Genomic DNA, 12,939 nt, shown 5'->3' on the forward strand with positions numbered 1-12,939 from the left:
ATGAGATTAACCACTTATAATTTTCTTCACCGTTGCAATAATTACAGCTTATTTGTTCTACGGAATTACTTCAAATCTTGCCCATCTTAACGTTAAAACTGAATGAGAATTAATCTAGGACAGTTGCTGAACTGTTGACATTCGAAACTCCAATCCTGCATCAGTCAGTCTGCGATTATTCCTCATCAAGAGATCATATTTATATCACCTCTATACTGTACGTGTCTCCTGAAATCGGAACCTGAAATATCTCTGTTGCTTTTATTACGTCGACTTATAAATAATTTCTGGGAATAAGTGTTAACGATGCATTGATTATAATACATAATAACGTAGTTGAGTTGCATAATAAATATGTTAATAAGTCATTGCAAATAATCGCCGATAATTTATTCAGATGTAATCGTTGTTTATAACGTTGAAGAAGGAAACATATATAATTTAAATTATTGTTTATGCATTTCTTGATTATTCTTGTTTATTCTCGTTTCGAACGAATGCAAAAACCATTGGAAAAATTATAGAATATGGCCACAGTTGTATGTATATTAGACCGTTCAGATCTGGTTTTAAGCTGACGAAGTTTATTATAGATCGCTGTCTCGGATTGTCCGGAAGGTCGATGCAACGTTAACATTGCATGAAAGTGGAAATAGCCAGACAAAACCTCAAGCTGGTAGACTAACTCAGCAAATTGTCGAACGATATTTAAATTGCGTTAAACGTTTCTTCAAACAATTAATCTTTTTAATCTTTTTCTTATTAATTAATCAATCAGTTCAGATCTATCATTGTTGTTACATGACTAATACATATTGTTACTGAACCATTTGTTCCGTAATAATTAACAAATTTTGAAGTTCGAGGTCATTTCAAGGTCATGCTCTTATATATATCATGTACAGTAGAAACAAATGATGTACACATACGTAAGATTCGAATGGCCTTGGAGAAGTCCATTGACAAAAATACTACTCTTATTATTGCAGACAGTGGAAACGTTTCGGTGACCTCTTTTAAATATTAATTAATTGACAAACCATGTTTAATTCACGCAAAAATTCATAGTCTGTTGATACTGTGCAGTCATCTGATATTAAAAGCATTTTTACCATTAGACCAATTTAGGTCACGTATTGATTACGAGTGGAAAAACGTGTTTCTTGTAGACGGACGCAGCTATAGCTTCGAAGCCGCTGATTTCGATTATCATTAGCACCGGAAGTGGGTCTAGAAGAACTCGTGCATAAATAACAGATCGGCAATTCAGGAAATTTCGAGTGTCATTACCTTCGAAATGTCATTTCCTCGGCGGCCACACTTGACAGAATGAAATTGAATTAATCAAATCTCCTTCCATCATAATAATGAATAGATTACAGAGAGCCATTGAATAAAATCAAAATCTTAATGGCGGACATACATCATAAATACACAGTTGACTCATTCCTACCGGCACACTTTTCCTGCACTAAAAAAATAATGTCTACTTTATTGTGTGAATATTAAAATTGGAAACATTTGTCTCCATGACTTAAGTTTGCACAATGAAAGAAAAAAAGAAATTTAATATTCTACCGTTTCCCATTATTATTGGCTGGACAATTTCGAGAAGGCTGGCAGTTTCACAGTTAGAGAAGAGTCCATTATTTGACCAGGCACAGCTGTTAATGGCTAATATCGATAATGGAGGCTCGAACGTGCTCTCAGAGAAATAAAGTGGACGGAATGCATGAAATAGTGTGTCGAGAATCCTGGAATTGTTCTCATGTTTTATTTATAGTACGTGCAGACAATTTTTTGTATTAGAAACAGAACTGTCGGGACAGAAGTGTCCCCTCTTCAAATAATTATAAGGTTCATTATTCTGATGCAGCAACTATAATGCCACTTGATCATGTTGACATAGAAATTTCATCCCGCTGTAAATTTGACGACTTAAGTCTGTTAGCCGAGCTGCAAGAGGCCGTAAAACTGGTATTATAGCATAGTCATCACCTATGCCACCTACCGTGGTATTACACTGCGATAGACCCCTATTAACAATTTAATCGTATCGACAATTTGAGCAGACCTATAATCTAACGTTGGAAATTAAATCGAAAGGAAAATCCCGGTGATGTTATATCTGCAAACACGAGTGCCGATGAAGATCCATTACGTGATGTAATCATTCCACTGACATACCACCTTCACTGATATAATTACGAGACTCTGTAAAAATCTAGTAACGAGTTATTCAATGTGATAAATAGACTGCGGATTTTATGCGTTTATAACAAATATTGGCACGTGAAGTTTAAAGAGCAGCGGACATATTGAAAACATTTAAGACCCCCTCAACGCGTTAATTAGTTCCAGTTTAATGAAGTAATTGAAGCAGAAAAGAAATTTTTATTTAGCCTCTGTGTGTTTTGGTATCGACGCAGACATTTTTTATTTTGCACAAAGATTCGCAGTCGAGTAATGGATGAATATTGATTTTATTTTTGTTTGCAGAACCGAGGAAGACGAAACATTTTGGGTTACTCCGTTGCAAGCTGTTCCACTCGTGGTTCTTGGTGACTTGGGCATGGTCTTAGGGACGACGGCGGGGCGATGACACTCTACCACCGTCCGTTGTCATCGCCAGGAGTCCCTCAGGACTCGCCCCGTCTCCCGCAACGAATATCGAGCCTGGTCCCGATCTTAGTCTGTAATAACAACCGTTATTACTGTTCTTCGACGAGAAAGTGCACGAAAACGGACGCAGCGTGTCCGTCCGGGAGGAGGTATGAAAGATCGACCTCATCGGCCTTACCGAGATCACCACGGACAGGCGATGCCCCTCGAGGAGGTTCAAGGATTGCTGCTTCCTCCCTCCAGAACAGGTTAGACATCTTTATTACCTAGAGGCTAACTAGAAAATAGGTGGTTACTGCTAGAACTACCGAGCACAGAACGTGGCTGATACAGTAGTATCTCCGTAACTGTCGTATCGTCGGACAACAGTTATAGCAGAGGTGCTACATTCTTTGTAGTGTGTCGAAACCAGGGATCAAAAACCTAACCCGAATCGGATTCGGTTCTCAATAACCCGCTGTAACCTGCGTAGCTTCGGTAACCGGTTACTAGGGTAAGAGGGTTAACCGGGTAAGAGCAGGTTACGGTTGGAAACCGTAACCCGAATCGGTTTCGGTTTTTGGTAACCCATGAAACACTGTAACCCACACTAAGAGCGGGTTTTGAGTACGCAAAGTTTGAACTTCTTTTCTTATTTATAATTATGCTTTGGTGCCAATCAGTTGAATTTATCTACAAATCGATTTTAAATAATATGAGGACAACTTATTATTGATAAAGAAATTTGGTAAAAGAAATTTGTATTTTAGGTAATTATGAAGAGTATGAATGTTGTGTGTTTCGGAAGGAACGTATATGTATACATATATAATAAGGCAATAATGAGCCAAGAATGCCTGGTATTATGGTATCGTCGTTGGAGCGTCGATTGGCAATTGTTTGACGCGGAACGGAAAACGAAACGAAGAAAAGATTTATCAACTGTTTTTCGATTTTTTATTGTTATGGGTTGCCCATCCATCCCATTCTTATTTCACACGTTGTGTTCACACGTTGTGTTGAAAACATTTATATTTATTCAGATTGTTTTTATTGTGTGTTCACGTTTAAATAGTGACATTATAGATGACATCATAATACTTTGGACAAACGAATTCGATCTTTAATTTTGAAAATTATTGTTATTATCTAATAATCTAATTTAAAAAGCTCTTTTCAATATGATTATTACCTGAACCTGTTTATTTATAATACGTTAGCTATAAATACTTTACGATTCGGGTTATATTCCGTGAATCTCTATTTAATAGTGCGTAACCCGCTCCGAGCGGGTTAACCTGCTCTCTCTAAGATTTGAGAACCGTTCCCTCGAGGATAGTATGGGTTACAGCGGGTTACAGTAACCTTCCTTGGTTGGTTAACCCTTTGGGTTAGGGTTAGGCGTCGGGTTAGAATCCCTGGTCGAAACAAGGATAGTGATTAAAAATAGAAAGGGGGACCGAGGTTCAGGCATTCGGCAAACATCAAAAGACTCGCGGCAGCTTTTTAAATTCAAAAATTTCTCTTTTTGGCATTTTCTTGAATGAAAATTTCGCCATCGTATTCGTCTTGTTTTTCTGATGAGAATGACATAGAGCACGATATAATTACGATCATAACTGCTTGTGTAACAAGCGAAGCTTCGGACATGACAGTTACGGTAGAGGTGCATCAATTTTTAATTTCGCTTATTGCAGAAGTAATTATGATCGTACCAATATCGTGATTGGTGTAATTTCAATTAGAAAAACGAGACGAATACGATGGTAAAAGTTTGATGATTAAAATACATAATTTTTTCACTGTGTGTTATGTAGTTGCTACTATTATTACAATGCAAAAGACTAGACGTACTTTTGCCCGCTGCGCGTGTCGAACAAAATCGATTGTTAACGTGTTATGTGAAAATAGATGTGTAAAAAAGAAAAGAAGTTTGATATCGTATGGCTTAACAAGGATGTGTCCCAGATTAGAACAATGTTATCAAGATTCGCCAAACCATCTGGTGCTAAAGTTAATAATCACTGATACAGAGAAATTCTGATTTCAAAACTTTCTTTTGATAAATTGTGCATACAAATGTATCGAGCCTCTCTATGCATCAATCCTCATGGCTCCTATAGTGTGCTATGTTTCACACAGTTTACGCTAGCCGGACAGCTGCCTGGAAAGTCCAGTATCAAGCACATCTGATTTTCGTTGAAGCTTCGAATCACCCTATTTAGACCGCACTCGGCAGTAGTTCTCTCGGGCGTATGTCGTTTACAGTTGACCGTATCAGATTCGACCCACTGGTGCTAATTAACGCGCGCGCTGAAATTGATTTGAACCTGATCGAATACTATCTAATTTACCATAGGTCTCGACGGGTTTCGGCCGAGTTCAGAACAATATGTACAGTTCCCGTGCACGCCTAGTCGGGCTAAAATCAAACCCGGACGATTTCGGTCGCGTTTAATTGGTTTTGTCACCGGCGCGGCGTTAACAGATCTTGAGGTGAAGTAAGTAGGTTCTGCGGTGGGGCGGCGACGTACAGACCATCTCAAAAGCATTTGACGAAATCGTCATCTGATTTGGGCGGCATTAATCTAAAATAATTAGCAATAACAGTTACTATAATAATTGACACTATCATATACAATAATTCCTGTGGAGGGGAGAGCAGGACAGGTTGTTACAATTCCACTATCTGGACACTGCGTATATGTAGCACAATGGTTACAGTGTGTTAGTTAATTGTTTTTCATGACGGAATTTACTGTTATTCAATCTTTGTCGCTTTTGTAGCAGTCAAGTAAATATATGATATACAGTGGTACCTCGGTATACCGTCTGCTTTGGACTACGTCCAATTCGGAATATGTGCTGTTTGGACGTGGCAAATTTTGCTGGGTATACGACATAAATTTTTGTGCAAATTTTGCGTCATGTTAAAATAATTATCTCGGAGGACAAATTAAATTAATAATCACAATTACAGTGTTCCCGCGATTGTTGTGAGAACCTCGGGGGTATCGAGTCTCGGGAAACGAAATGGTACTACGTTTTTTTACGTGTGCCGAACATAGATTTCTTGGATAACTTTTCCAAGTGTAAACAACGATCCGGGGTAAACAACGGTGCTAAGCGGGAAATTGTTGTATTGTTCTAATGCTATTCCATACCTGAGAATGATACATCAAGTATCATAAAACCGCAATTTAAACATCCCAATACCTTAATTTCTTTGCAACGGGATCGACCGCCCAAGGGGGAACCCCCTAGTAGTGGTGATAAAAAAGTATATCATCCGCATACCCGAAAGTCACATCAATCGCGGGAATACTGTATATTCGAAATTGATGTATTATCAACTGCCTGATCCTACAAGTAAGGACAGTCAAACTAGCTGACTCTAGTGAAAAGCTTTGAGAAGACAGAAAATGAAAAAACACCAGAATGTTAGGTTTTATTGCAGAGTTTAAATTTAAGGGGGAACTATACCCTCGATTTGTAACTAGAAAGGAACTATTTATCAATGTTATAAACCTCTGTGCAAAAAAAAAGTTTGGTAACATTGATAAACACGCAACAGCCTAATGAACACGAGATGGAGTTGCTTGCTATTTCCATATTCTATTCAGCTCGTCGCGAATGCCGTTACACAGGGCAGCTCGCACTAATATTAGTGCCACCGATGAGAATATCTAACTCATCTGTGTCAGTTTTGCTATGATTCCACGATGAGAGCAGTGCAGCAGTGAAATGTTGCACAATATCGCAGCACTGATTGACAGTCCTCCTGACTAGGCGCCATCTCGTCTAAACGAACTGAACTAAAATTGGCTCTAGACTGGCTCTGCATCCGGGAGGACCTCTGTCTTCATGGGGAAATCTATGCTAATGTGAATGAAATCACGCGCCTGGATTTTTTGACCTTATACGAGCATATTTTGAGCTGCACAAAGGTTCATTTGATAGAGGAAGGTTCATTACAAGGCGCTCTTCTCGTCATATCAGTCAAAAAAGTCTCTTTGAGACAGAAAAATACATTGAAATCTGCGGTTATTTTTCTAGATTTTTTCTCTACTTTGGGCACTCATATTATTAGATATAAACATAATCTCGTTAAATCATGAGTTGAGCGCCCTGTATTTAACCTTCCTCTACAGAATGAGTCCTCACCCAGCTCAAAATATGCTCAAATAACGACAAAAAATCCAGGCGCGCAAACCTATGTTTCGACCAAAAATCTAGTAAGATTCTAGTTATTTTCTAGTTACAATCCGAGGGTATAGTTCCCCCTTAAAAATCTATCATAAAATCTCATTTTTTACTTATGTGTTTTAATAGTGTTTAAATTATTTTACAACCCTATTAATGTAGGTATAACATCAGTAACAGTTTCTTTTTACATGAGAACGGATTAATAATTTTAACATTACTTCTTATGGGAAAGGTTGGTTTGGTATACGTCCTATTCGGTAGAAGTTCAAACATCAGGAACGGATTAAGGTCGTATACCGAGACATATACCACTGTAACTATAATAGAATAATAAAACAAAACTAGATAATTTAAAATTTAATTTCATATGAATTATTTATGCCCTATTTGTCAAATTTCGTACTCAATAAACCTGTAAAATTCAATAATTGCATACTATAATTTTAGTATAATAAATCTTTTACGAGCCATTTGCACTCGCGCACACATATCACGGAAAGAGCAATGCATGAATATTTTATACTCGCATGTGATCGTTGACCTATTTTATACTTGGTTACGAAAAGTTATTTGTTTACGTATGGTAACTGAGATAAATGTTACTTCTATCGCAATTGAAATTTGGAATAATGTGTTTAATTTAACGTAGATGAATTCACGAGAAATTCAAGTTTTATTTATTTATTTTATCACACCATTTAACCCGTCAACCGTTTTATTCAGTTTTGAAAGTGTGTATTTTTCCTTCTTTTTTAGTCTTCAATTTCGAATCAATATCAGCTCATTTCGCGATCCAGTTTCTTCGAGGTTATTGAAATTCTATTTCCAAGATGTAAAATTATAGTCGTTTACAGAAATATAATTACTATAGAAATGATAGGCGCTCGAGGGGACCTGACTAAAGTGTCAATTAACCTCCGTTTACTTAACCTGCTTCCCTAAGTAAAATCTTAGTCTATTTACATTCATATTTTTCATACTTCGTTACCTATATTTATTAAATAATGTATACTTATATCTTACTACTAATATTTACTAACTAATCAATGCCATTGATCCCATTTACGCAATATGTTGTCTATTATAAATAGACTGCGAATCTTTAAGCATTTGTAGCAAAATTGAGTACATGTAATTCAAAATTGTTGAAAAATTTTGAAAATTTCGAAAATTCAAGATGTCAATATATGATATCTCCTCTATTAATATCATTAAGGGAAGAAATAGCATTCAATTTGATTTCGAACTCTTGCAATCAATGTAGACGATTTTTATTTTGCATAAACATTCGCAATCTAATTATAAACATAGACCAACCATATCCCGATGTACCGACTATGTACCGCTTTTCTGAGTGCTGGTGCCGGTCTCGTCGTTGTCAGTATGCGACGGTTCGCGCAGTATAATTTACTGTCCATCAGCCTGTGTTCCGCACGGACAGTGATCGCATACCGACATTATTTTTTATGACTGCGTATACTGCGCCGACCGCGCCGAGAGTTCAAAAGAAAGCCGTACGTAGAGAAGGACAGCATGACAGTGGAGTGGGTAGGCACTGGACAGTAATCGCGTACCCGATCGCGGACAGTAAACGCGACTTTACTGTACTCTGATCTTATGGGATGTTTCGTGGCGATGGTTCGGCAGTTGACGTATCACATAGTGAATTTTGATTCAGTTTATCTCTCAGTTTTCGAAAGATAGAAAACTCGCTTGTATTCGGGAATTAGCGGGATCAGTGGCAACCAGTTCAGGTGGCGTATCTTCGTGGTTCTCATTGCAGTTTCTCTGTTTTATGGTAGGTAATCGGGGACCTCTGAATGTGACGATTGTACAGGTCGGGAAAGAAAACGGGGGCGGTGGAGATGGCGGAAGTGATTTACTGAGATTGGAACCGCCGACGGAGTTAAGACCAACTCCGTCGCCCTTATCCGAAACCAGTGCCACGCTGCAGTCCGACAACAATGACGCCTTTAGTGGAGGTGAGCGCATTCATCTTTATTGTTTCTTTTACTAAGTCTAATGAATTTATCCTGAACAGGATCGTCGAGATCTGGAAAAGTATACGATAAGAATATGATAATCTGGTTTGCAACAAACTGGAGTGAAACAGAAATTTATATCCTTACTTAACACGTTCGCTACCAGCATTTGTTTCGTTGCTTACCTTCCTTGTTCGGAAGTTTTATTAAATGCAGCGTACCCAATTTTGAATTATTAAAACAGTTTAGCAGAAGAAAGTCACAGATTCCCTGAAAATTATGTGGAAGTCTAAGGGGACCAGGTATGGTGGATGTGGCGGATGCTCCAACAATTTATAGCGTAACTCCTTCACTTTGGCCATTGCAAGAACACCTTTGTGAGCTGGTACATTGTCCTGATAAAAAATGACGTTTTTCTTCGCTAAGCCAGGTTTTTTCTCTCGAATTTGTGCATCCAGTTGATCCGAAAGGTTTGAGTAATACTCTTTCTGTTATTGTTTTCCTGGTTTGAAGGTAATCAATTAACAAAATTCCTTTTGCATCCTAAAAAACGAATACCATGACATTCTTTGTCGATTTTCATCACTTTGGCTGCTTTGGAGCTGAATAACCGGACTTAGTCAACTCTGCAGTTTGTTGTCGCAATGCAGGATCATAGTGGTAAACCCAAGTCTCATCCATGATTAGAAATCGACGCACAAAGTCAGTTTTATTTTTTGCAAACGATCCAAACGTTGTTGAGAACATTTCACGCGAATGCGTTTTTGATCCGAATTTAACGAATGCGGCATCCACCTTGTCAATAGCTTTCTCATACCTAATTCATTAGTTAAGATCTCATGAACTGATCCGGTTGAGATGCCTGTGGCCTCAGATAAATCAACCACAGTTAATCGACGATCATCCAAAACCTAATCATGGACATGATCAATCATTTCTGAAGTGGTTGCAGTTCTTGGACGTCCTGAACGTGGATCATCATTAATGTCTGTACGACCATGTTGAAGGGGGAACTATACCCTCGGATTGTAACTAGAAAATAACTAGAATCTTACTAGATTTTTGGTCGAAACATGGGTTTGCGCGCCTGGATTTTTTGTCGTTATTTGAGCATATTTTGAGCTGGGTGAGGACTCATTCTGTAGAGGAAGGTTAAATACAGGGCGGTCTTCTCATGCTTTAACGAGATTATGTTTATATCTAATAATATGAGTGCCCAAAGTAGAGAAAAAATCTAGAAAAATAATCGCAGATTTCAATGTATTTTTCTGTCTCAAAGAGACTTTTTTGACTGATATGACGAGAAGAGCGCCCTGTAATGAACCTTCCTCTATCAAATGAACCTTTGTGCAGCTCAAAATATGCTCGTATAAGGTAAAAAAATCCAGGCGCGTGATTTCATTCACATTAGCATAGATTTCCCCATGAAGACAGAGGTCCTCTCTGATGCAGAGCCAGTCTAGAGCCAATTTTAGTTCAGTTCGTTTAGACGAGATGGCGCCTAGTCAAGAGGACTTTTGGTAAATCTCTAGTGAATTATATTAGAGATTCCAATAAATAAATTAAGATGATGTTTATTAACAAAACTTTAATAGAATTAAATTCTTTGATCACAATATTTTTAGATCCAACTTCATTGATGGCAAACTATTGATTAAACAAATTGTATTTTGTCAATGACAAGAAAATAACTAATTTAAACATTTGAATTTAACGCCAACTTCACAACGCTAACTTCACATTGGTGAGTGTCGCTACAGTCGCCACAGACTGTCAATCAGTGCTGCGATATTGTGCAACATTTCACTGCTGCACTGCCGTCAACGTGGAATCATAGCAAAACTGACACAGATGAGGTAGATATTCTCATCGGTGGCACTAATATTAGTGCGAGCTGCCCTGTGTAACGGCATTCGCGACGAGCTGAATAGAATATGGAACTAACAAGCAACTCCATCTCGTATTCATTAGGCAGTTGCGTGTTTAACAATGTTACCAAACTTTTTTTTTGCCCAGAGGTTTATAACATTGATAAATAGTTATTTTCTAGTTACAAATCGAGGGTATAGTTCCCCCTTAAATAGAGCAACCCATTTTTTACCATTGCATACGAAGGAGCACTGTCCCCTAACACATTCACCGTATCATAAAAAATTTCCTTTCCACTTAATCCTTTTTTATATAAATATTCAGTGACTGCACGATTTTTCAAATTTTCCATTTTTCTAACCAAAGCAAACACGTCTACTTTAATCAGCTGCCTGAAGTAAGCTATTTGACAGATCGATTTGGAATGTATGGTATGAACACATCAAGGACGGACGTTTTCAACAACGTTTTTGCTGCTACCAATATCATCTATGTATGTGTCAGGCTACGAGCATTCTGAATGATTTGTATACCGAGCGCTCGACAGATCATTGTTACGCGAATATCGAATTCTATTTTCCTGGAGCCGGTCTCCGGGAAAACAAAAGAAATTGCTCGGAACTATCGGACAAATTCGGTGATTATTCGGTACGAGGCTAGGGTTCGAATGCGAGTAATCATGGATTTGCTTCTCGGATATATCGGATTTGGCCGCACGCACGGAGAGCTTTAATTCTGCGGCAGATTGTTTTTTCGCCAGCGGATATCCGTGCGCGCGGCCGGTATTTATTTACCAATAATTGGATTACTTGGAATCCGTGGACTGTGTTGAGGTCAGTGCGGCTTTCTCGCGGGTACGACTGACAGTCACGCGTTGAAAGATGCCGAATAGAAACGGGCATGATTACCAGTCGAATTCGCGCTCGATCTTGAAACAAACTTCCTTCCTTCATTTCGAACACTTCGTTCGCAAAGTGTGTAACAAGATTGTGAATAGTGAAGTGTCACACAGTGAAAATTGCCGTATTTTAATTTATTATAAAAATGTTCTAATGCTCTGGGAATTTAATTAGACAGTTTTTCTTACTATATTCGCACTACAATGGATAGTGACTTTTTTTATATTGAGTGAACTGATAAAAACTCGTTATGGTAAAATTACTTCTAAAAATCAAGCTTATGAGAATAGAGGGTGTGTGTTTGCTAAAATTTAATTCTTCAAATTTGGTTGCGACCGTGCAGTACGGGCAGCCGGACAGAGGAATTTTCATGATAGATTTTAGGAATGACGGGAACAACAACACTGCCAAGGAGAGGAGATACCTAAGAAATTCGAGTATTCGAAACAAAAATTTAAGGAAGATAAGTATTTAATCCCCAGTGTGAAAAATTCAGTCCTCGAGATACCTACCTGGTAATTCTCATTCATCCTCTATGTCAATCCGACATACATAGTTTTTTTTTATTTTTTATTACGCAGTATCGCTTTATTATGTGTGGACGATTGAAATAATAATTAAACAGCACTAGTACGTCAACACACATACAGCAAAGATCTGAAAGTGTACGTGATTTTTTATAGAAAAACTTATAACTACATAGGGGAACTTTAAAATCGGACACCCTGTATAAAATATAATGCATAAATTCCCAGAGCAAATGTCTCGAAAAATATGAATATGAAAAAATGGTTTGGGTAGAAGTTATACGGTTTCGCGGGGGGGGGGGGCGCATTAAACTGTTACTTATTCGACCTTGAGATGACCTTTAAAAGGCTTATAGAGGTCAAGTATGAATTTTTAAATTGCATTCCACATTATTTAGACTTACTATAATAAATTTCTAAAAACGACCCTTCTGTATTATTTGATACGAGAACATCCCCCTACAAATTTATTGGATGTTTTTTTAACTACACAATAGTTGGAAGTGACTCTCTGCAGCAGGTAAACATTTTTATTTGTCAACGGGTACGAGCGCATGGCTCCGAGATACGCCTGCAATACTCGTAGTAAAGTTCGAAATATGTGTGTTCGTAAAACAAATATATATGTAGAAGTCCATAAAATAAAAGTCCAACAATTGCGGAGTGGAGAAATATGTGTTCGGTTTGGTCAGCGAGGAAAATCCCGTTTGATCCAAGGGAAAAGTCCATTTCGATCTTTCACGGAAGATCAAAGTTTGTGTGCAGTTACATTTATTACTGTCTTACTTAGTTCGCGAGTTCAATGTCAGCTCAAGGTCAGTTCTTTCTAGGTCATTGTCGCCGTTCTTTTTATAT

General features: G+C 37.9%; 1 protein-coding gene across 1 annotated transcript in view; it reads left to right on the plus strand.

Moving 5' to 3' along the window:
* Positions 1 to 12,939, plus strand: part of LOC143218157 (uncharacterized) — a 44,457-nt gene that overhangs the window by 29,243 nt on the left and 2,275 nt on the right. Inside the window, exons 2-3 of the mRNA XM_076443189.1 lie at positions 2,500 to 2,870; positions 8,610 to 8,789. Of these exons, the coding sequence (XP_076299304.1) occupies positions 2,774 to 2,870; positions 8,610 to 8,789 (277 nt within the window). The 5' untranslated portion in view covers positions 2,500 to 2,773. The remainder of the gene's footprint in view (positions 1 to 2,499; positions 2,871 to 8,609; positions 8,790 to 12,939) is intronic.

Source organism: Lasioglossum baleicum, chromosome 18, assembly GCF_051020765.1.
Source record: "Lasioglossum baleicum chromosome 18, iyLasBale1, whole genome shotgun sequence".
NCBI classification, from domain to species: domain Eukaryota; kingdom Metazoa; phylum Arthropoda; class Insecta; order Hymenoptera; family Halictidae; genus Lasioglossum; species Lasioglossum baleicum.